At 40.8% G+C, this 25,609-nt stretch overlaps 2 protein-coding genes across 2 annotated transcripts in view; one reads left to right on the top strand and one right to left on the bottom strand.

The window, feature by feature from the left end:
• EPS8L1 (EPS8 like 1) overlaps positions 1 to 4,435 on the top strand; it is a 36,918-nt gene extending 32,483 nt beyond the window's left edge. The window contains exons 17-22 of the mRNA XM_053451931.1: positions 186 to 282; positions 767 to 913; positions 1,634 to 1,739; positions 2,322 to 2,496; positions 3,406 to 3,538; positions 3,908 to 4,435. Of these exons, the coding sequence (XP_053307906.1) occupies positions 186 to 282; positions 767 to 913; positions 1,634 to 1,739; positions 2,322 to 2,496; positions 3,406 to 3,538; positions 3,908 to 3,994 (745 nt within the window). The 3' untranslated portion in view covers positions 3,995 to 4,435. The remainder of the gene's footprint in view (positions 1 to 185; positions 283 to 766; positions 914 to 1,633; positions 1,740 to 2,321; positions 2,497 to 3,405; positions 3,539 to 3,907) is intronic.
• A 4,009-nt stretch (positions 4,436 to 8,444) lies between these two features.
• LOC128470145 (CD82 antigen-like) overlaps positions 8,445 to 25,609 on the bottom strand; it is a 33,435-nt gene continuing 16,270 nt past the window's right edge. The window contains exons 2-9 of the mRNA XM_053451975.1: positions 19,774 to 19,852; positions 19,370 to 19,442; positions 18,077 to 18,201; positions 17,567 to 17,641; positions 16,096 to 16,200; positions 14,604 to 14,816; positions 13,965 to 14,048; positions 8,445 to 8,966 (exon numbers count right to left, since the gene is read on the bottom strand). Coding sequence (XP_053307950.1) covers positions 8,889 to 8,966; positions 13,965 to 14,048; positions 14,604 to 14,816; positions 16,096 to 16,200; positions 17,567 to 17,641; positions 18,077 to 18,201; positions 19,370 to 19,442; positions 19,774 to 19,839 — 819 coding nt within the window. The 5' untranslated portion in view covers positions 19,840 to 19,852 and the 3' untranslated portion in view covers positions 8,445 to 8,888. The remainder of the gene's footprint in view (positions 8,967 to 13,964; positions 14,049 to 14,603; positions 14,817 to 16,095; positions 16,201 to 17,566; positions 17,642 to 18,076; positions 18,202 to 19,369; positions 19,443 to 19,773; positions 19,853 to 25,609) is intronic.

Consider the following 25,609-nt stretch of genomic DNA (forward strand, 5'->3'; position numbering starts at 1 on the left):
AACCAATTTGGCTAATGTGTCTCCAGACCTCACTCGAAAGAGTTGGGAGAGTAGGATTGCTAAATAAGTAATTTTATCAAACCGGAATGGTTTTTTATTAAAAAAGGTAAAATACACAATGTCCGTGGGTTTAATAAATTGTCCCGTGGAAAGGTACTTACTGGGTTTGTTCTCTCCATCTCCAGGCACCAGGAAACAGACCGCAAACTTGTGAGCTGTACCTACGATTTTGTTGCGAGGAACAGTAATGAGCTATCAGTGTTACAAGGAGAGGTTCTAGAGGTCGGTATAACGCAAAGAAATCCTGTAGCCCCCCTTTAGTCGAGAAATCAAGAGGGTCTTCCCTACACCACAACCCCAGAGACTTTCGTAACAAAGTCAGATAAAATAAAAACCTAACCTATTAAAAGAAAAGCTACTGGATCACCACCTTATACAAAAAGGAGAAAATATAGAGTAAATCCCAGCTGTCTTCTTCATTCTATACTGTCCTCTGCTCTCAAAGTATGTAAGGATGTCCTCTTGTAGAGAATACGACCACCATTAAATAATAATAAATGTGCATTGACAACCTCCGTATAAGGTTCTACGATTGTACAAATAGCAAAGTAATAATTGATGTGCGGAATTGTACAGCTTCTCTCCTTTAGAAGACCAGAAAGTCCATTCCTTAGAAAGGCCGTCTCAGGTTTACTTGTGAATAATATTATTACTCAAACCAGACGCTGTTACTTTTACTTATTTCTATCTTGCTCTTTCTGTAAAGGTCATAGATGACTCCAAGAAGTGGTGGAAGGTGCAGAATCGCTTCGGACAAATCGGATACGTCCCCTTTAACATCCTTGCTCCTGCCACCGAAGCGGACATCATCAAAGCCAAACAGAATGGCTCCCAACCTTCGAGCCCGATGAAGGTACATCATCTGAGATAGTTTGGAGCATTAGATATCTTGCCACAATCCATTCTGACTGTGTTCTATGACACCTAGGAACAATGGTAAACCAAAATATGTTTGAGATGGGGAGACGGCTTATTTTCCTCTCGCACTACGGCGGAAACAACGTGGACACCATTGTTGCTTTTTTAATTGTAGCAGAACTTCAGGGTTTGCTCATTAAAGCAGATTTTTGAGGGATAATCTTAACTCCAACCTCGTTATACGTTATGCAAAGTCCAGTTGGTGACAGGGCCGGACTGGGGAATAAAATCGACAAGTTATGTACGTGCAGCCATCTGCAACCGCGTGTATCACACTAACAAACTGGATCTATGACAGTAAACATAAGTTACCTGCACCATCCAGTGCCAGTGCCCTGGCTATTTGACCAGTTTGCCGGAAGGCCAGTCCGGGCCTGGCTGGTGAGGTGACTTTCATTCACCGATGCATTATATGGGACCAAGTTATCTGTTCTTATATGTAAAGCTCCCCGGGTTATGGTCTTTATGATACATAGTGATATCAATGTGTTGAAACTGCAGCTCTCCTGCATACTAGCTTTGTGAATAATCTCCTTATTCCCAGGTAACACCTGTGGAGCAAATGTATATATGAGCAACTTCAAGATAGTAAGTGTGTTTTATTTTGCTGGATATATTTGTAACCAGATATACGCATATGTTTTTACCTAACTAGAAATCACAACCCCCACCTACTCCCCCAAAGAAACCATTGAGTGTGAGCAACCGTGGTCAGTGGGACACAACGGATGGTCTGAACCAAGAACAGAATTCTACTCAAGGTAATGTCCAGCAAAAGGTAACCCGGAAGACTATCGAGTAGTCTCGGGATTGTCTCCTCTATTAATGGGAAGCTTAAAGACACCTTGTAGGGCCAACCCTACATTACATTTCATCTCATTGCAATTCACCGTTGAGTGACTGGACTTGATGATGTAATGGCGGCTCTTCCATTTGCAGAGGTTTGTTAATACATATTTATTGGTAGAATTTAAAAACTGTGATATTGAGTGTCATGGAGAAGGAGAAACGCTCCATCAGTTCCACCACACAGATATAAATCCGCCTGCTAGACCTTTCCGTGATTCATCCTTCTAAAAACCGCCAAGACTTTCTGGTTCATACCAACAGTCGTCTTCCATCAATTGCCCCAACAGTAACTCCTGGACCTACGCCGTCCACAGACATCCCGTTAGCTGTAACATCTGCAGCCACTAAACTCTGGAAGACTTACTCAGCAGGAACATGGTCCAAAGGAACACTTTCATAAATTCTCCGTCCTTCTACCACAATATATTTTTATACTTTCTAAATAATTTGTGTTTAAATATTTTAAAATAACCACTTTATATTTATTTCCCCAGAAAAGAGAATGAGCAACATGAATGAGGAACTCCTTATCAGACTTGCAAATGGCCGCACTGCACCACAAAGACCCCTCAGCATTCAGAAGATGTCCGACACCTCCATCCCCCTGACAGATGAGTCCAGTCCTTCAGAGGTTACGGCATGGCTGCAGGCCAAAGGCTTCAGCACGCTGTGAGTCTTGAGTATTAAATGCATATAAGTGTGTGTATTCAAGGAACCATAAGGCGTGGTACATTCAGTGCTCATGTCACAGAAATAATTATCAGTGGTGCTCTTCTTCATCGGCCTAAACCTCTAACAAATTATTACCAAATGGAGATGCCATATTTAGCCATCTTTAGCTTGATCCTGGCTCTGTCCGGCTTGTGCAGTGTGAAGGGCTATGAGCAGGCGCGCCACCTCCCTTTCTCACCAGGTATCATATATATACTTAAGGTTGAGTGTGGCTCATCGCACCTCCACCATTCCAGCATAGGAGTCCAAATTGGCTCGTGTCTTGCTACTAGCTCATACCTCCCAACTTCAAAAGCGGGAGATGGAGCATCACTCAAACCGGCAAAACTCAAACTGGACTATGCGTGCGCACAATTCTGCTCATGCATTTTCCACAGACATCTCGCTTTCCCAAATAGTGCTTTCCCATCGAGCTCAACCTCTGTCCTGGAAAGTGGGCTAGGGGTAGAGCTCGGTGGACAGTTGAAGGTAGAGCTCGGTGGACAGTTGAAGGTAGAGCTCGGTGGACAGTTGAAGGTAGAGCTCGGTAAACAGTTGAAGGTAGAGCTCGGTGGACAGTTGAAGGTAGAGCTCGGTGGACAGTTGAAGGTAGAGCTCGGTGGACAGTTGAAGGTAGAGCTCGGTGGACAGTTGAAGGTAGAGCTCGGTGGACAGTTGAAGGTAGAGCTCGGTGGACAGTTGACGGTAGAGCTCGTTGGACAGTTGAAGGTAGAGCTCGGTGGACAGTTGAAGGTAGAGCTCGCTGGACAGTTGGATAGAGCCGCAAAATCAGTACTGTCCCGCGCAAAGCTAGCTGGCTTCCCTGCCATATGTAAGTTGACTTTTAATGATTGTGTGTTGTTTTAGCACCGTTCGATCGCTGGGCATATTGAATGGAGCGCAGCTCTTCAGCCTCAAAAAGGAGGAGTTTAAGGAAGTGAGTCCTGAAGAAGGAGCCAGAGTATACAGCCAAGTGATGGTGCAGAAATCCCTTCTTGAGGTAACACTCCCATCATCTATATATCAAACACCTGATTTAGAGAGATTAAAGGGGACCTACCATAAAACAAATGCTTTGTGTGTTGCCTAAATTGGTGGCCTAAATTCATCCAATCGGATTAATCCAGGAAGTTGCCAAATAAACAATTGTTTTGATATTCTGTTGCATATTTAAATCAAAGATACCTGGAACATTTTATATTTGAAAAAAAAAAAATTAGGAAAAAAAAAAAAAATCGTATGTTGGACTCCATGAACGTGCCGCCGGCTTGGCTCTTAGAACAATGACGGTTTGCTGTTAAATATGTGTTAACGGGAATATATTCAACTAACTCCCGATATACATGTTTTCTCTTTACGTATTTCATAGGACTCTAAAAAAACTACAGAACTCGAGGCCGTGATGGAGAGACAGAAGAAAAAGGTGGACAGTGAAATAGAAAGGGTCAGCCGCTGAGGATACGGAACGATTCATCTGGTCCCTTGAACTTTTAATAGACTGTATTTAACTCACTCCAAAGAATAAATATATTTTATATAAATAAGAATATATATATATAAATATGTACTTAATTAAAACATAAGCCAGATCCAATCACTTCCACTGGAGACCCATTATCTGAAGCGCGAGGACGTTGGATGTTGGGCGTTTTCAAGATGATCTAAACATTGACTTGGCAACTGAAGGCTAATTGCAAATCATTCATGAAATATGGCTCGCCCCAGGACTACGCGCTCAAGATTCCCTATCGCCGGGTGTCCTCCTCTCCTCCGCTCAGCATGATGGGATGGCTTGGTTGCAATTACAGTGTTTTATGGGCTTATGGCAAATCAAAAAAATCCATACTCGTTGTAGCCTCCGGCATTAATGAAATGTATTTCTTGATGTTTTGCCGCTAATCGAGTTTTACTCCATTTTTACTCCATTTTTGGGACTTTATTTTTTATACGTTACTGGGTGAGAATAAGTCGGTTCCATAAGCCGTATATCTCATGCTACAAATCGTTACGCGGGGAAGCAGTAATCCAGATGCAGCCAGACTTTTCTGCAACGTCTTAGTATTCATCAACAAAAGCTACTGGAAATACTACATGTAGAGAACAAAATAACAAAATATTAAATTTTTAGGGTTTGGGGGTTTTTTTTAAGACAAATCGGGTCTACAACAGAACGATGAGTTGAAGCATTGAACTAATATGCATTATGAAGGACCAACGAGGGCAAATTTATCCTGAAAGAACGGCCGTGGGGTCATAATCAAAGTTATGTTTATTGACAATTGAGGATTGGGTCGGGGCTGTTATTGTGTCTCAAGCCAATATAAAAGCAAAGTGTCCAAATGTCTTACCTCTATAGTTTATATATTCTGCGAACACTGTTATTACCGTATTTTTCTTTTGTATTTAAATATCTATCTGCCTCTGTATTTAAATGCTTGAAACAAATTAAAGGCTCGGATACTGAGCTGCACATTCTCTCTCTGTCTCTCTCTCGTTTGGATGGGAAAGCGATAATCGTTAAAGCAAATAACTAAATAATAAAGCAATGTAGATCTGGGATCTGCTCTGAATCGGATCGGTGGCTGTCAGAGGATCATGGGAGTTGGCGTTCGATTATAGTCTAGGTCCATGGGTTATCTGTTTTGTTATTGATATGTGCCGGTGTGAATGCCATTTATGTGCGTTCTAAGTTATTATTTGATCATTATTTGGTTAAAATATATGAAGGAGAAAGGCACTCATGTCGTTGGATCCTGCAGATATTATTATTATTATCTATTCTTCCCCATAAATCCGATGCTTTACAACACGGACAGAACCCACAAATCATGTAAGCGGTAAGTGGAAACGACCCTTTGCCGATCCTTCAGCATCATGTTCTTCATTGCTCCAGGAGCCCTAAACGGTGAACGATTCCACCTGCAGGGGCCGTGCAAGGTATGAAAACGCTGATTGCAACAAATTTAGCATTTGAGCCTAAAAATGATCACATTTTCACTCCAAAACGTGTACTTCTGGGTAGAAAAGGGTTTGGATCTGTGAGCCGGATGGGCACTGCTTAAAAACGCGCTGCATAAAACTGTATACACTTCTGGCATTTACGGGGTTAACGGCCGTACCATAGCCCTTAAAGGGGCATAATACTCCAAAATGATGAGGCTTAAACAATTGCTCTTTAATAGAAACCTGTGAAAATTATCAACAGCTGCTCCTGAAACTGGGATCCGGACACAAGTTCTGGTGTGAAAGCACCTTATACTCAGGATAGCGCTGCATGGAGTATCATGGACTTCCCATTAAACATGGCGGGTCTACCATCTCGCTGGAAGAGTCTGCGAATACCTAAGCCGATACGCTCAAGTGTGAACTAAACCGTGAAACTCTTGAGGTGCTGCAGACTGATTCCAAGCTCTTTAGGGCACACGGGAAAACCTTGGCCATGTGAGCATATATGAGGCCCGGTTTATTAAATGCATGCGTTACGAGAATGTAAGGCGGTAAAAGCTCCCTTAGTATTTTTTGTGTCATTTAAAGTGACCATGCCGAGCCGATCATATATTAATAATATAATAATAATAATAATTCCCTGTGCTGTTTCTCGTGTGAAGGTCCTTAACACAAAAACCTGCTAGCAAAAGACCAGAATCCAACCTGTTTATTCAACTGTGAAACATTCATCCACTCTTAGGGGATTAAGTTGTAGGTGGATGAATGAATGGCGAACGATCCACAGTTTAGGGATGAGAATCCGACTCCAGACCTCCAGGGACTGACACCGCTGGTTTTCAGGATGATCTAACTCGCTGCTCTCTGATCCAACATGTTAATTGTTTAATTACTGATTGATTAGGAATGCAGATACTCAGGGAGGTGCATGGACCTAAAACATTCAACAGCAGAGGTAGCTCTCTAACTATAACAACTATGACGCTGGAGCAACTATGTTCAAGCAGCTACATCACGGTAGCTTTTGTTACAAGCTAGCTGGAGAGCAACCCAGGTCTCAAAGATGGCGCAATGAAAAACCAAACGAAATCTCATGATTCCCATTAACATTACGTTGGTATGTGTCACATCTAACTATTATTATAATCCACATTTAACCTTTTATATTGTTTTCAGTTAGTTGAATTATTATTATTATTATATATTTTGGATTTATTTTCCGTGTCAATATAATTTTTTTTTAACCCTGCTTTGTCTGTGCTTTAACAAACTATGATGTGGCTTCAGGTTTGTTGGAGGACACAGAGGTCCTTTACCCATTAACAATGATTCAGTAGGTTGAGATTTTATATCACAGAAGATATTTATTTTACATTTAAAAGAGCACCCCTCGTTTCTCTATTTCCATTTTGTTGTTTTTTTTTTACGATTTCTACAAGATAATAAAAAAAGGTTTGATACATACAAACACATAAATACAATAACCAGCATCAAGCTTGGCAGAAAACCCATTGTCGTTCACCTTCTCCAAAGAATAAACATACGATATAAAACTAAAGCAATCGGGCTATACGGCAGAGGCAGCTACGGTACGAGTTAAAAAGTAAACTCATCTTGGTTAATCATTCCACAGTTTCGGCCTCAAAAAAAGTTCCTTGGTTAATGGCTGTAAAAAATGGCATTTATTGACCCATGAGTTATATTAGCTCAGTGTTACATAGATCCACATAACTGAAATACTGAAAATGATAGAATTCTAGCCTAAATGTACTATATACACACTCACAGTATAACACAACCTGAAATTATTCCGACAATTCTGGGTCAACGACCCACACTCTACATTACAATGGTAAAAAAAACAAAAAAACGTGTTATGGTATATAGTTCTATTTGTACTGTCAATTGTCAACCAATCAAATTGACAGTACGGGATTTAACCCAATAATAATCAGCAAAAGAATCTTAGCTGGCCCTGCATAATGCATAGTTAAATATGCACTGGATCTCCCAGCTCAGCCCATTATGCAGTAGATGCTTACTGGAGATGGCCTTGGAGTGGATGCATCTTTCTTGGGGGATGATGGGAATTTTAGTTCATCCGCTGTTAAAGAGACTGGCTGAAGTGCTGATGGCATTCCATTATGGGCCGTAGAGAAATAACTATATTGTAGTAATGACCATGTATAATATATATGCTAATAAGTCAATGTTTATAAGCTGGAAATGCCACGGACAATCATTTTTATTTCACGTCATGATGTAGAAGTGCCCAGGGGGTGAGTAGTAGGTTCACATCTTCGAGTCGCTCAAAGGGATAACAAGCATAAGTATTAAAAACAATACAACTAAACCATAGTGGTTTTTTTAGACTCTTTGGTAAGAGTTGTATTTTAATTTAAGCCTTTGAGACAAAAAAGGGGGGGTTAACAAAGAGGCTGAGAGAAGACTCCTGATTTCTTCCACAGAGCTTGCACTCCAATTACCACCGATATTTCTATTTTACAATAGAATCCGCTGGATAAAAAAAAAACAATGACTTTTATGGGGCAAATATCTGTAGTAAATAAGCAAAGCGGCCTCTAGGTGTCCCCATTGTTCTAAAAAGACATTAAAATATACTTAAAAATACATCCTGCTGTGCGAGGTACGGGTAATTTCCCTTCTCTGATGTACCCGCTACTGTAAGGGTTAAATACTGCGAATGGTAACACTTATTAAATACCCTAAGGTAATAACTGTGCCAAGTATTCCCACACGGAGAGATCTTTAAATGTTATGTTCTTGGGTATATTCGATGTTTTGGTTTTTGCGTTATAGGTGCCGTTGACCGCCAGGTTCGAGCGACATGGGCAGACGTCTAGGACTACAAGGAAGAGATGGGTACCAGCAGCCACATCTGTAAGTAAACATTTTTAAAATGGTCTAGGATTAGCTGTTCTCTGGGTTTTATTATAATGTCATTACGTGGTGAAATGAGGTCCATCACACTTGAGGATCCTGGAAGCAGGTTGCCCCGAGATGTTGATTCCAGCCGCCCTGACCACCTGGGAATATTTACATACGCGGTGGAAGACACTCGTCTCATTGAAGCTCGTGTTTCACAATGTTTGCAAAGGTGCGAAATGGGTCAACCCATCCTTGTGAGAACTTGTGAAAGGTTCTAGAGCAAGAGTGGCCAACCTGTGAATCAGCAGCTGTTTCTGGACTGTACCTCCTACCACCATCAACCATGACCTACAGTCCAGGAACAGCTGCAGATGGGAGGTTAGGGCGCCCCTGTTCTAGGACGCAAAATGTTGGCTTCAACTTGGCGAGGCTTTGATAAGAAGCAGAAAGTGAATATCCAGATGTTTGGCTGCGGTCTGCGTTCAGGCTACAGTCCTCGACAGTCCAGATATCTTCTAGGAGAATCGCGCAAGTTTGTTGTAGTTTTGGTCCAGGTTTCTACACAGACACATCGACAACGTCATGACAAAGAGCTGCAAGGAAAGAAAGAAGCATTAGACTTTAGAAGACACAAACCGTGTTCATTGTGTCCATAGAGGACTTTGTTACCTGATTACCCTTACTGTAATACTAAAACAAATCCTTAAAGCATCTAAATCCAAATGGAATTCTGCTTTAGTTTAACAAGGGATGAGCAATGGACCACTTGGCCAGCAAATAGTTAATCTTTCTTACCGCTGATGTTCCTGGCAGTGTTATAGCTAAAGAATCTAGATAATAAGACTCCATATAACTGTCAACTACGTCTAAAACCAATAGAGGCAAAAAGTTTAGTTTGGCCCCAATCGTATTTATTAAACACTCGGTTGTAGTCGTGTCTTATATCTCCATTAACTCTTTCTAGTTTCGTTGTTCCACATTTGTTTCAGTCTGGTCCGGGGTGTTAGAAGTAGGCTCTTTTTTTTAAGACATGCTAATCTGAAGCCTTTCTGGAGTGTGTAAAGACCTGGCATTCTTCTAGAGGTTTGGCTACATCTCGACACCCCGTTGGCTCATGATCCGAAAACCTGACTTCTCTGCAAAATCCCTGAAATTAAGATACTTATAAAAATATAAAAAAAAATACTGCAGCCCGTCGGCGTGTCTGTTTAAGGTAACAGGAAACCCCCTGATCATCTCTAATCTTATTAGTTTATTAGAAAACTCCCGCATAAAAATAAAAATTTAGATCTAAAAGGCGAGGTTGTGCGAGGTTAACATTGTGTTAACAAGGCGTCTGTAATCATGGATTTCCCTGTAAAATGTAGAAACTTTTAACTATGACTATTTTTAAACTTTTGGGGGTTTCTGCTAATATCGGTTCCCCACGGCCTCTCATACTTTGTATTTTTTTTCCGTTTCATCGTTTCGCATGTTTAGTTATTTACATTTTCTCTGGCTTTCTGCTTGGTCGGGTTCTCTTTTTTACGTGTTAAGACCAGATGGGGTAATAAGGATGTTTTCACAAAGTTCATTGTATACGGCCTGACCCAGCGAGAGCTCAGATCCCATAAACTAAAACTAGACTGTGTGGGGAACTGTTAAAGGGGCATTAAACGTTTTTTTGATCTCGAGAAAACGATTGCGCAAAAGAAAGGTTTGCAGCACCACCTGCTTTAAAGTATGGCTTAAAAAACCCCCGTTTACCTCCGTTGCTTACTTCTGCCTGCCATCTGTTCTCGGGTATTAACTGTACAAGCCGGTCTCAGACCGTACAGAAGCCGACCGGAGGCACAATGCTTTTTGGACGCAGTTGGCTCCTGTACTGTTCTCAATGGACCGAAAAAAGGGTCTTTGCACTTTTTACACTTTAAAAAAAATATATATATAATTTCTCATGTTTATAGAATAATTACCCAGCATGCCGGTGGATATTTTACCATTTTTCAATGTTTTCCCTGTACAATATATATTTATAATTTTTTTATTATTATTATTTTTTTACTTCGTCTTCATATCACTTTCATTTGTGTTTTTTTTTTGTTGTAAACTTTCATTATCTGGAAAGAGTTGGATTAGCCTCAATCGTGGCCACGAATACATCCCCAGGATATCTAATAGGAAACATCTGGCTTCGCATTTTGCGTTCACTGCATTCATTCAAGGCCCTAACGTCCATTTGTGCTCAGCTAAAGGCATGGTTGTGATTAATGATGTCAGCGTTACTGACATCACTGACACGTGGACACGGATGTTCTAACGCGTGTCAAGGCAAGCTATTTCAAAACAGCACATATTATTCAGGGGTGTTTGGCTGAGGCGAATGAATGGGGAACTGACCTGGTTTCATATTGTTAAGCATCAAAAGAGCCTAAATCAGGCTTATGGATACACATCAAGGTGGCGGAGAGTTAACTTTCTATGTTGTCGGACATGTTGCGTCTTACAATTTAGCTCACGTCATGGGAGCTTAGATCAGCAGCAGCCTGTGGAGGGCTACCTGAACCAATCGGCAACTTAACGCTGGGACAAAGATAACTTAATGGGGAGGAATAATCATGTTGATTGAGATGTTCAGACACATCCCCATGGTATACAGTACATATATATTGGTTATTTTGGTATGTAGACCATTACATATCATTTGGGAAAAGTGCCAAATCTGTTTTATAGGCACATGGCAGTCCATTGACAATTGTGGTGCCATAAAAACAGTAATGACATTAAATAGGATGATTAATCGTTACCCAGAGCCTGTATATTTCATTACTTTATGTGCGTCTGACATTGTGAATGGCACTTTAATCTGCACACGTATGAATGCCGTTACCTTGCCAGTACTCCGAATAGAAATCTCTGTAGGCCACAGACAGCAGGGATAGAGACATGACATTAGCGTGTTATTCAGTAAACAAAACACATATATCAACGTGGTTCTTTGATGTTAACTATGCATTATACGAGGCCCAGAGAGATGACCAGCTCCTGGAAGAGCACAGACTTCCAGCCCTTGCTCTCTTGCCCCAGCCATGACCTGATATCAGCAGTACACCGTGCAGCCACTAGAGGTCACACAACACATAGTTGAGCCAAAAGGGGTAACGATCCAGCTCTCACCCCGCTGGACCATCACAGCGAGGGGAAGTGCAGGGGGTGCTACCCTAGGTCAGGCGTCCATCACTGAATATTCACCCAAGGACAACTCCGTCCATCTTGCGTGATGAGCATGTCCACATAAGCTCCCCATACTGCTTCCTTAATGCAGTACAAAGTTTCAGCTCTCAGGAACCCTCCTGAAACTACCCTGCTTATCCCCAGCAGCTGCACAGTGTTCAGCTTTAAAACAATAAAATGGTGACCATCTGCAACAATCCCCCCGCTAATAAACGTACTCTACTGTCAGATCGAAATAAGCGTTGTTGAAAAATCTAACACTACATTTTACATATTTACCATTTATATAATATATATATATAGCTGTCTATCAGTAACCGCGATTCAGAACAAATCCACACAGCAAGAACACAAGGAGGACACCAACACACAGAAGGATGCAATCAACGAGCAGATAAAGATGGCGGCTACTTGTAGATATACTATATGGTGACAATATCATTGTGTTCACCTTTTCATAAAGAGACGCGTTAAAAGGAAAAGGGTGGAAAATATTAAATATCAAATCCCAATAAAGTAAAAGTCCTGGTGGGCCAATGTTTTTGGGGAAACCATGCAGCGGCTAATAAGAAAGTATTTATTTTAAGTTAAGAAACAGATTTTAAGTGAACTGAGTCTTTTCCTGTCTTCGGTGAGAGCGGCATTACGAAGACATAAAGCCCAGATTTTTTTTTACAGGTGACGTCCTGTTTGTCTTTGGGCCTAAACCCTCAGTGCGCTATATAGTAATAAACACCCCACGCTGTATACAGTAATAACCCCCAGGGCTTGATACAGTAATACCCCCCCCCAGCACTGTAAACAGTAATGTCAGTCAGCATTAACAAGAACCTGTTTTTATCTCATTTTATTCCAATAAACTCTCTTTATCTGCAGACCTGGAGGCCGCCATAGTTTCCCTTTAAGTTGTGATTTTGTTGCATTTTGCCAACTTTGATGGTTCTAAAGTGAAATGTAGGATTTTTAAATGTTGACGAGACGCACGTTTCAGAGAGGGAATGCTGAGGTTGTGAGTCTGATCAATCTAACCAGACACGGTGACTACCTACTTTATTCAGTAGGTGGCCGGCATAGGTTTTTAAGGTCTGCTGTCTGCTTCCTCCAATAAGTCTGCTCACCCGTGACTTCACTTTATGAAAACTCTCTGCAGAGCCCCTAAACCCCATCCTTTGGTGGCCTACTGGTCTATCTGGATGGCTAGTGTGCCCAGGGGAAGATGCGCCGATGTCCATGAGTACAGCTCGGCACGTGCATGCGTAGAAACCCTGGCACGGCAGCTCGACTAAAGTCAGAAAACAACGTTGGAGTCACTGAGACAATATGTAAAAAATACGTCCAACTCGTGCAATTCTTCTTTTTAACCTAATTTAACCTCTAGCTTGAACGTCGTCTAACAATTGTTTTCATTGCAACATGCATTACGCGTGCGTTTTATGGAATTAATACCCCCCCCAGCACTCCTCCTTGTCTAACCGCTGCATTTCAGGATCTACCAAAGTATGCTGAGCGTGCAAAGGTTAATGGTCAGAAAAGTGTCTCTCTCTCTCTCCATTCCGTCTTGACGGTTAATAACACTACACAGACTTTAAACCCAAGCGGCTTTGCTACAAACCACATGAGATATTGGCAAGAAAATACAAAAGGGGAACTGAAAGGAGACTAGAACAAAAGTTAAGAGAGGGGCACGCGGCGGGCAGGCTTGTTGAGGGAACAGAAACAGCAGAGAGGTCTGACATTGATGCTCTCAGGATTTTTTATATTGCGCTTTTAAACGTAGCATGTGTATCCCACGAGGCTCTTCTTCCTTAAGCATAGTCAGATAAAATGCCTGAAACCGGCAATGGAAGCCTTTTTGGCACCTATGCCCCCAAAAAAGATCTCCATTGCTTTTAAGGAGGACATCTGTATGAATAGCCAGAACGTGGTGGGAACAGATCAGGATTGGGCATATATTCCGAGATGCCTATTCCCCTCAAGAATAGTGGGTAGACACCTTGGTTACCTTACTGGATATCTTCCTATAAAGGTTGTTTTGCTGCATAGATTGTCCTAATTGTACAGTTGTGTAAAGTTCAGCACACACAGCAACACACAGAGCCAAACCACAACACAAGTGATAAAACCTGACGGGGAAGAAAAGTATGTCATCCGAGGAACTTCTATTTAATTTCCTCTCCAGAGCCAGGACCAGCACCTGCCCTATAAGCTGGAGCAACTGAGACGCAAATATACAAAGTCATAATTGGGGGTAACAAAAGGAAATATTCTATAAAGAGGTGATGGTGAAATATGTATTTGCAGCAGCTAATGAAATATTGGGCAAGTAATGACTTGGAATTGGACAACTGACATGGTGTGACAAAATTAAAAGCACTCACCTCTAACAAAGCTATTCCTATGCAAACTCCAACAATAGTGATGATGTTGTCTGAAATGAAGTTCTGAATGGTGTTCATGCAGCCCTAATGTAGAGAAATTGAAGAAAACTGATGATAACGTATACATATTACACCAAAAATCTGTGTTAATCGTGCCACTGGAGAAAGCCTTTCCAGATAAGCAGCCCCCACGATGTTGAAGAACATCTACTCTACCGGAGCATAGCTTGCTTAATACCAATGACTGGTTGATCATCATTGACGTTGTACCTCCATGACACCTTTTTGACACTTATTGCTTTTGGGATACCATAAGCCCCACTTTTTTAAGTGCCAATCCTTTTCTTCTCAGTCCAACTCCCTCCATCCCAGGAAATAAGACAAACATGTAGCAGATGTTGAACACACACACACACATCCATCACATTTAGGGTCCACCACACAAATATTTTGTGTATAAATGTGATCTCATTGCCATGACAAAATAATGGAATGTTCCTGGTGACTGGATCATACCACTCTTTGCAATGAAGAAGACCACATGTTGTACCCCGCTCCCTTTTGTGACATAACCCCCACATTTACTTCCAGCAAAGTGCCTTAAGATGACCTCCCTCGCCAGAACAGATAAAAGCTCACCATCTCGTACACCGGCCATTTATCCGTGCTAGCAGTGCAGAACCCACTTTTGGGATCGGTGTCGACGGCTGAGAAGTTAGCGCTGCCGCTTGCATCGCCAAGAAAAGCGGAGGTGTTTCTGCAGGAGCAGGGATACAGGGTAACGGATGAGTTCTTGGAAATTTTCTGATTCTTCATCCAGTCTTCAGGGGCATACCAGCCACAACACTCCAGCTGTAAACACCAAGTAGGACTTTGTTAGGTCAGAGATTACAGGCAACTCATCGTCAGCGACCATTCATATAAAATACTTTACGGCAGCTGACCTATGGACCATACTATTCATCTTTTGCTTTACATATAATGAGAAAATTGCATATTATTGTTTAGGACCTCTAAGACCGCTAGCATCTTTTTTAACATACATTGAGAGGCAAGAGTTTTGAAAAGATAAAAACATTGACTAAACACAAAAAAGAACCACAGGAAACATCTTTAAGTTGTAAAAAGCTAATTTCTTTACTGTTTCTACGAGTTTCTATATGTTTGTCTGCAGTGTGCTGTGAAATCCCCTCTGCCTCTCGTTAGTCTTGAGTTTCCGAACGTCATAAGAGGAGTACTGATTCTCAGTATCTCCCTACCTAAAAACAGATGTCTTTTTCATTCATGGGTCTAAAAAGAGTAGAGTAGAAAAGCTGAACAAACCTTAATAGTCTGAGATCCTGAAACATGAGGGACATTTGGAAACTCAAGGACATATCTAGCCTTTCTCCACCTTTACTAGGTCTACTGTTCTGGAATCGGCTCAACTCAAGCTCTTAGGTGATGATTCTGACTTTGGAACCTGGTGAACTGGATAGAAATCCCAGTGGCGATTGCTACGAGCAGCCATGGTTAACAGCTAAAGCTTGAAGGTCACCGAATAGACATCATAACCACCGCTGCTGAAGGAGAATCGCTGTAAAGTAACACGTTATGTATATCGCGCTGGAGGTGATGACGGAAAGATCCTACTAATTCCCCGCAAGCGACTATTTCTGTTACAAAGCACACAAAGGTCTACTCAAGAAGAACTGTCGTTACTCCAGAACAGTTGACTTTTTGTAGGCTTCATTAACCGGTTGGCAGAGCTACCCAGGGGACAAAATTCTAAGATGTTCACATTATTGCACACGCAATACACCGAGAGCTCTCACAAGTGGAGGAAAGCTTGCTTAAACCTCAGTCTGATTTAATTTAAACCCCCAATGACTTCAATATGCTGCATGGAGATAAACAAGGGGTGGGATGCACCCTCGAAATGTGGTCACAAGCAGAACAAGCTGCTTATATGATTAGCGCCATCATACATGGCAGAGATGATCATTTTGCTTGCTGTCTAATCGACAAGCTCATCCTTCTTTGTCCAGGACAACCCATACTCAACAAGACCGCTGCTACAGGGGCATCAGCTAGCTACTCGCTATCTAAAGTTACCCTTGGTCCAGATCCTCAATGAGCACAAACAGGTTACCTGCTGCTGAGCAAAGTCCCAATTTTCTTCCATATCTGTTTGGTTTGCATTTATTCCATAATTCTTTATAATATCTTCAACAAACGTCCCGAAAGTAGATTTCAACTAAAAACAGATCATATTTGATGTTAGTGATATCACACAGTACGCATGGCAGCAGATGCAGGCCTGGAGCTTCAGCTTCATCAGCTCCTCTGTTCATCGGGCTTTGGTATTAAGTACCAACACCAGTGAGCTTCTCCTGCAAGAAGGTCTTGGTTAGCCCAGTATAGTGAATGGTTAACTGAGATGTCTTAAATGTGATCTCATTGGCTGAACTATGCATTTAACTCCCAATTTACTGCAGGAGAAGCTGATGAGTTGAAACTGCAACTCTCCTGCAAACTCCCTCTTTAGTGAACAACCCCCAAACTTTTTTTAGCAGCCTCGATAAATTGTTTGGAATGTTTGCAATAGTGAAGGGATGACAGCTACACAAAAACTTTAATTCTCAGGTACAGATCAGAGAGGATTATTTGGAATTCTCACTCTCATCATTATATAATTGTGTTAATTAAATGTAACTACAGCCATTTGAGAAGAGTTAAAATGCTCAGATAATTGGTTGCCCCGTCTATAAGTATAATGGAACAGAAGTATTAAGCCGATATTATTTAAAATGACGCGGAAAGTTTTTAGTGGGTGGTTGGAATGCCCTTCTATTGTGTTATGATCCTTTCGGTGGGTGGAGTCAGAATATGCCGTTAATGATTTTGAACCATGAAGTCCACAACAAAGATGAAAAGCCACCACTCTATAACATTTAAAAGGTCTCAAATTTGATGCACATTTGGGAAGTTTCCAGGATGGGCCAACTGGGGCTCTTCTTCTTTTGGAGGAGTGGCTTTGGGTTGAGGCGGGGCTAACTCCAGGCAGCCTTCAATGGTCTCCGAGTAAGAAGGGCACTGGGCGGGGAGTGGGCGGGGAGCGATCGCAGCCAAATGCTGCTCCCTTGTCCAGAGAAGTAGCTCAGAGACTCAGGGAAGCAGAGCTTTACCCGAAGGCTCAGAGTCAAACCCGGAGAGTTCAGATTATATGCTATTTAACGGCAAATTTATGATGTGAAAATAAAATGTAGCCAGCTACTAAAGTGGAAGAGGACAATGTTTCTACTCAGTTTCAAGAAATTCTGTCCCGTCTCCTGCTTATGTTAATACCAATGTGATCGATGTAATGAAATGTGTAGAATCTTGGAGCGACGGGAGTACGGACAGATTAGATACACATTTAAACGTAAATACTTAAGATGTGACTGCACTGGTATTGTGAGAATTGCAATCGCTTCTTTATGTGATGAGACAATAATGTCCATGATGGGCACCTATATTCAGATTCAGATCTTCAAGCTGAAGATCTCCATTGTTCTTAAAGCTTCATATATTATTCATATCAGCTAACATGGGGTCACAAAGTATTTGTAGTCTGAACTTACGCTATTTCTCTGCGTGTACGCCAGCACTCCAACGGTGATCTGAGCAGCAAAGAGCAGGAGAAGGAATGCAAAGTACTGCAAAGACACCAAAGATAACAAACTATGGGATGGCGAGAAACAAAAAAAAACATATAACAAAATACAGGGGATATAGTACCAAAGGATCAACGTTTTTAACGTTTTTAGTCCTTTTTAACCAAATGAACATGCATTATTACATACATCAACATGCTTGCGGGTATAGCTTAGCATGTCTTGATGCCAACTGGTATGGAATGTTTAGTTTAGGCTTAAGTTAAGCTAAACTCAATGTAGAGTTTAGGACCCAGGAAAAAAATGGATCCTTGGAGAAAAAGGGAAAATAGGTGCCAGCAATAAAATCTTAGGAGCCATGGTTTCCAAACTTGCCATTTGTCTAACCCTTGGTACGCAAGCAGACCATAAAAAGATACAGAGGTAGATATAGAACGTTGGGCTGATTGAGGGGTAAAGCAGGCATGACTTTCTTACAAATCCCAGCAGGCATTTGATTTCCTTCAGTGATCCAAGACAACCAAGAAATCCGAGCAACATGGTGAGGATCCCGACTCCGCAGAATACGTAGGACCAAACCTTCAAAGTTGGTGAAGAGGAACCTAAAATGCGGTAAGTAAAAAGGCAGGAAAGGGTTAATCAAGTGCTGATTCACTATTTTTTTTGAATATGGTTTGTAAAGATTTCAGCCCTAGCCTGGAGCCATCAGAATTCTGCAAGTTGGAGCAAAGCCTCTGATTGTCCTGAAATCTTCCCCACTTGATATTCTAAGGTGTATTTTTTTTTAATTTCCTATTTCTTCCGTCAAGTTCCTGAATACTTTCTTTATGTACCCCTGGTTACATGATTTCTATTTAAAAATTCCTAATGACACTTTGAGCAAAACATATTGTGTTCTACATGACAAATACTTAGACACTGCAAATCACTATTTTTCTGAAACTAATCCTTTCCGAGCTTTGTTTAAAAAAAAAAAAAATAGCATGGGTGGGACCATTTAATTAAGAAAAATGACATAAGTAGGGGAAACAAAAGCAGCAAGAGAGAATTTAAAAAAAAAAAAAAAAAAAAAAAATAATGAAATATAAAATAATTCTAGGCAATTCCCTGGGGAAAAATGTGTATTTACATTTAAACAAAATAATAGCAGGAACAGAAGTAGGTACAGTCAGCATATTTTTGCGGAAGCCACACCTGACATTTAAAAGTAATTAAAAAAAATAGTAAGAAAATATGCTTAATATGTTGGCAGAGCTGGTAAAAAGTATGTAAAGTTTAACAACATTTTAGTAACATAGTAATTTAGGTTGAAAAAATACATAAATCCATCAAGCTCAACTCTTCTAGGGATCCTTCCTGCTTTTGATCAAAAAGTAGCTGATTTTTTACAAAAATGTATTTATTTAAAAATCTCAGTACAGATTCTTTCATAGAGATGCATGTAGGATGGCACAAAATTCGTAACCTAGTTCCGGGGATTTTTTTTACCAGGTCTAACATAATGGTCACGGTGTAAACATTTGGGCCTTCTTCTTCCTATAAAAGTCTTTTAACAGTAAATAGTTGAGCTTATTATTATGGACTTTGGGATTGGAATGTCTCCATCGCTTGCTTGGTTACCGCCATCTATTGCTTCTCTTTGGGTAAATGGAGAAGGTACAAAAAGCGATGGGATGAGACGTTCAGCCAAAATCATTTCAGTGTTTGTTGACGTAAACAAAAAAGATGTAAACTTTTCAGAGCTTTTCCAAAAGGGCTGATCTCACTCACCTATCATGGATGCAAAACTGCTCCGGTCAAACAAGATCCATAGTCCAAAACAAAGCAAAACGCCTCCCAAAAGCTGTCCAGAAAACAGAAAGGTCACATCATTTGTAAATTTGTGGTATTACAATGATCACTGTACAAAAAATAAATATTCATTGTGGGGGGTTTTAATCATAAAAAAATTACTGCGCCAACCTTATGGAGGGAGATAAAGCGGGTAAAAATATAAACCTGGAAGTTCCTATTCGATAGAATATCGCTAAAAAAATAGAGTTGGGTTTTCCTTTTCTTTGATATAGTTTTTTTTATTATTTTATTTTTTTATTTGATCTTGTCAAGAAAACAGAGAAATCACTAAACGTAAAGATACGTTATGTGGGGGGAAGTGGAAAACCAAATTTACTTACAAAGAAAAAAAGATTGAAGACAAACAGGAAATATTTTGTAACGCTCAGGCAACCTTTGATAGCCATCCTCTTTCTTTTCCTGTTCGAACAAACCAACAAAACATATAGAGTTAAAAAAAAATGAACCGATTCTCACGTTTTTACAACATGTAATTGCGGCAGCTTGAAAAAAAAATAACCAACAACAAAAAAAGTATCCGGAAAGTGTCATGAAATTGTCCTGAAATGTACATTTCTGTTAAAGTGGAACTAGTTCAACTCTAACTAAAACCTGTATGCTGTGAAACGGATATGTGTTTTAACCCCTTAAGGAAAATGGGCGGTCCCTAAACCCATTGAAAATAATGCATTTTACATGTACGGGCTTTGTCTTTAAGGGGTTAATATGGTTTTAGTTATTGGTCGCCTTGCTCTTCATCAGGATGCCACTACAAGGTGGCCCTACCTAGTGAGGTATCGGGGATGTCATCTAAAGCCAGTAACCTGATATGTTCCAGTAGATTAAAATGAGCTACAAAATGACTTTGGAGGTTGTGTATAAAAAGTGATTTTGGTGTAAATCCTGAAAAATGGTCTTATGGAGTATGGGCCGGCCTAGGCCGAGCAGGCTTTTGGCAGTTCAAGGTTGAGGGCAGCCCCTCTGCCGCGTTTAGATCACTGTAGATGTTTCTGGATGGAACAGAAAATGTAACTTTTGGGAAGCTGGGCCCTGTGGCATAACTGGTATAAAACTGAGTTTTTTCTTCCATGTAGGCTTCTCGCTCCTCCGACCATTCCAAAGGACGGAACCACACTCGTTCCGAGAAGAAGAATTGAAGATGTTTTTTTTTCTTTGGTATACATATAAGGTAGGTTTCTGATATGTATAAATTTATTATTATTATTTGTTTTAACCCCTTGTATATATGTTTATTCAGTGAACTGCAGAACGTGGGTTTTGGGGCTTGGGGCAGGATTCGGGATCATATCACCCCCTGACATCACATCTCCTTTCAGGGCATTCAGGGGGTCAAAGTGCACCCCTAGTCTGGGTGAGCTGTCACTCTTGTACCCCTTGAACCTTGAATGTATAGACAATTCAGCCCTACTGACCAGTGCAACATCATTCTATATCCAATACATCATTTCCATCCCGTAGTTCTCTCTAACCCCTTTTAATTTTTCACGTGTGTTTAAATATATTTTATATTTATTGTTGTCGTACGGCGGTTTATGGCAGTAAAGTTTAGGAAGAAGGTGTCATGGTTGGCACGGTAAAAAGAACCTATGTTCCCGGCAGACTCGTTCTCTGATCCATTGGTCTTTAAAGGTGATGTTCCACTTACACACATTAATTGCACTCTCTAGTATGTTAAGGACATATCTTAGCTGTTCGTTCATTTTGTTATTTCCTCTGATGGTTTATTCACATAAAATCAACATGGTAACCCTACAAACCTTTTCACGTTATATGATGACTCTGTTAGTGCCTGGCACAGATCATAAATTAAGCAAAATTTTATACAACTGAAGAATTGTTTGGGGGAAAAGGTTTGGGGATTCAACAGCACAAAGGGTGACGCTCCTAATACCCCGTAGGAGCCATTAAAGGGGTATTTTCATAGCTTTCTGTGTTAAATTCGGCCAGCAATAAAATACTTTCCATTGCACATACCCAGTGCCTCGTTTGGCCATTACGATAATTGAACGACGCAGCCTTTGAACACAGGATCTGAATTAACCACTGAATATCAACCACTGTAATGGAATTCACCACTTTCCTGTCTGTTGACCTAGTATTTCATATATTTCTGAGATAAATGAGTAATTAGCGGTGTTACTCAGGTTGTAACATGCAAAGAGAACATTAAGACCAAATTGCATCTCAAAGGATTCCACCGGGTAAAATAACCCAAAAACCATTAGTCTCTTACATGCTATTAGATGTCTCAATAATGGCCACTGAAGAAAAATGTTTCCATTGGGTGAAATCAATGGATGGGCTATAATAGCTACTTACACTCTGCTTTTATTTTAACCTCATCTCATTCCAAGCAGGTAAGCACCCGTTAGGAACATTTCAGACTCTAAAGGAGTCAAATAATTTTTGGGTCACCCACTTCATGGACCAGTTTTCCACCCTGCCTTGACCAACACCCGATTTGGACACCTGAAATGTTGTGTGCTATGTGTACATGAATGGACAAACGTGTCCAGATTTATTTGACACACTTCTGTAGCCGGTCTCTCTTAAATGTGAAGGAGAGTGAGACAGCAATGGGGTTCGGCACAAGGCCCTGCAGCGTGTATGGCTGGGCTCTGGTCTTGGGCTTCTTGGTGCACTAATGACATCAGATGATGATGACTATTTTTCTATTACAAGTTTTTATCATGGGATAGGCATATGGCTCCTGAATCTAAGATGAGACCAATGACTGTTTAAGGTTTGAGTCTTTACAGCAGGCAGACTAGACGGGGGCCAAATGGGGCTGATCTGCCGCCATGTTTCTAAGGCATATTAACAAATGGTGTTTTTCATTATCGCTGGCCTTTTATTTTCAACTTGGGTTTATTTGCTTCGTAATATAACCGCTCATAAGTAACCGTTTCAAAAAGCTGTCATTTGAAGGATACGTACACAGAGCGGCGGCTTGCCGGAGGGGGCAACATTTTGTGTTAGACCACTGGAAACAGTAGCTTTTCAAATAGTCAACGCATTCGCACAACTGATTCGGTATTTGGGCTTTTTTTTCTCCTTTGGGCCTGACGTGGACTGATGATACAAGGATTAACGTAAATCACACATTTATTAAGACTGCACTTAAATGCGCAAGCAGTGTAATACTTCTGTGCTGGGGGTTTTTTCTCTGTAGTCTTTGTGATCGAAGGAAACGGAGTTCTGCGTGATGAAGGAAAATGGAAACGAGAGAGGAACATCTCATATGAGTGACCTTCCTCAGCTATGTAGCTGGAATAAATGAAGCGTGGCTGCCTACACCATGGGGTTTTCCAAGTAAAACAACCTTTCTTATTGGCCAACTACCTTTCTGTCAAAAATGGGAAAAATGACTAAATATTTACAACCCTATAAAAAAATCTACATGGATTTATCTCCACATCACAGGAAAATAGTTTTTGTCAGTTTATGGCGAGGACCTGCAAGTGCTTGTGTTTGTGTAGGGTAGAACTTTTTATTTTTAGATTATTTTTTTTAATCTATAGGATCATAAAGTTCACAGTATCGGTAAATATGCACATAAACGGACTGTTACATTAATCATTATCCTATTATATCCAACCCCATGAAATTCATTCTGATCTTAGGGAACTTAATACAATAAATTCAATTAGGGAAATTAATACAAGGGGCAGAAAAGGCAGCTTTACCACCCTGTCCTATGGAACGATAGGCTAGTTGTTTGGCCTCATTCTACCGATCTCTGAGCATCACAACCATCACCCTGGACTAAAGCAACCTGATTGTCGAGCAGATGGAGAGCTCGTGTGGAAAGGAGACATGATAAATAAATGCTGTTATATAAAAGTGTCCCATTTTAGTCCTGTCATGGCTTTTTATTATACACAAGCTAATTAAATTCTGTCAACATAAATCATTATCAAATCAGTATATTGTTTAGGAAATAATTATGTTTAAACCCAACGGTCTGGATTACTATAGGGAAGCTGAGATTTTCTTGGCAAAGGTTGCAGTCAAAAGTGCCGGGAGATGCCTCCTTTTGCCCCAGCCATCTGCCCTTCTGTGCGTGGTCTACTCTGTTCTTTTGTTCATTTTGGTGTCCCATCAATTGATATTTGTTTGTATAGTCAGTTGGGGCTGTTTTGGAGATAGAACACATAGCAAAGCTATGGAGGTCTCAATCCAAAATCCAGAGCTCCGTGGGAGAACGGAACACTAGAGACCGTGTTGACGTGAGATTGTTGAACTTTGGAACTCTCCGGGTCTGCTTTCAATAATTGGTCTTTCATTAACATGAATGACTGCCATGCTTTTGCTATACCCATTTTCTGCCTATACCCTGCCTACAGGGAAATTATGTACATAACGCGATTATACAGTAGATTGAAAAGTGGACGTATCTCCAGCCAGTGGAATGGCCCAACGTATACCCCCCATTGAGGCAGTACAGTAAACATGAGGAGTTGGCTAACCCACTGCCATCCATGGCACCATATGCAGACAGCTATAAAGCTGGAATTTCAGACATGTTTTGAGTTGTTCAATGAGTTTCAGTCGATGGCAGACGCTGTAACACATTAAACTGCTATTTGACAATAACAAAGTCCATTGAGGCTTCCAACCTTGGAGTTCATTAACCTTTCTCCTCGGCACAATTTTCTTGCTTCACAACACCATCACCTGTGTTTTATACACTGACTCGACTAATTCACCGTGCATTTTTACAACCAGCGCCAGCAATTTTCATGAAGCAGGAAGTTATATATTCATCAGGCTGCTCAAGGCCTGTCGCCTGCAAATATATCTCAATGAACCATCGTCAGTGCTTGCTTTGTTCTCGAGTCACAACATTAAGAGGGTTGTATACAAAACATTGTGAGCTTAATCCTATCCATTTTTTCTCCTTTCACTCACGGTCTAGTATTTTCAATGCTAACAGTTATATGCATAAAAATAAAGGGATGGGTATAAAAAGAACTCTATTCCGTTGGCTGCTATATTGGTAGGACCAAACTTCCCACCAGTTTCCAACCCAACATTGTAAATGGTCAAATTCTGCTTCAATTCACAATGCCGTAAACACCCCCCTTACGAAGATGCCCCGAAACAAATATATGGTGGACACGGGCCTCTTAGAGTTTGATTTGATGTAAGACCTGTTTGGTCCATCTAGTCTTACTATTCTTCTACTTTCTGCGCCTTGCTCTAAATTGCTTGTTCCTTGGCCCAATGTCAATGAAATCTATACGCAATATACATAATACACGAAAAAAATAAATCTTTGGGAATCCAGCTATGCCATACTGTGCACACAATGGAGGGATGGTAAGGGCTTGGATGGAAGGTTTGGCTTCATGATGGACTGATGGCTGAGAGCAAGAGAAAAGTTTCTTGAGATGATGAACTTGGAGGAACGAGGGAGAGTTTTCCCTACGAGACGACCCACTTTGTACATTACTAAGTGTTTATTTAGTATACAAACAAAATCGGATACTGGAAATTAGGATATGAATAAGGGCCAGTTATTTTAATTACTATTACCATATAAAAGAAAAGAGCAACCTCCGACCCCAATTATTTACAGGCAGCAGTATGAAGTATACGGATAATGGGAATTGCATGTCTGAAATAGCTGGAGGTTGCCTAACCCTGCACGTTGCCACAAACTTCACTGAACTGGCTTCTTATGTACATAAGATTAACTGGAGCTCATGAAATCGCTCAGCAAGGCTTCAGCATGTTGCGTGTCACCTTTACTGTGTTCTGGTTGGATTGTAATGTGAAATACACGTAAAAAAAATAATAGAGCCCGTATGTGGTACGATTACAGGGGCATTCATATTAAACACTTGGAGCAATGAGGCACTAAAGTTAAAGTATTCATCAATTCTTTGTAATTGCTCATTACAAATGATAGAACTGGATAGAACTGTGCAGATGACCTTGCCAATAACAATAAAAACACTTTTAACCCCTTCGAGCACAAGGGCGACATAGACACGGGCATGTTCCCTGTGGTCAGTGATCTCTGGGAGGAGTGTTGTCCCAATGGGTCTCTGGGTCACTCTTGGTTCTGTAGCCCTACTCACTCCACACCCTATTCACATCTCACTCCTAACCCGTTTAATGATATACGGAGCTAGTCCAAAGCCTGTCCCT

Source organism: Spea bombifrons, chromosome 12 (assembly GCF_027358695.1).
Source record: "Spea bombifrons isolate aSpeBom1 chromosome 12, aSpeBom1.2.pri, whole genome shotgun sequence".
NCBI lineage: Eukaryota > Metazoa > Chordata > Amphibia > Anura > Pelobatidae > Spea > Spea bombifrons.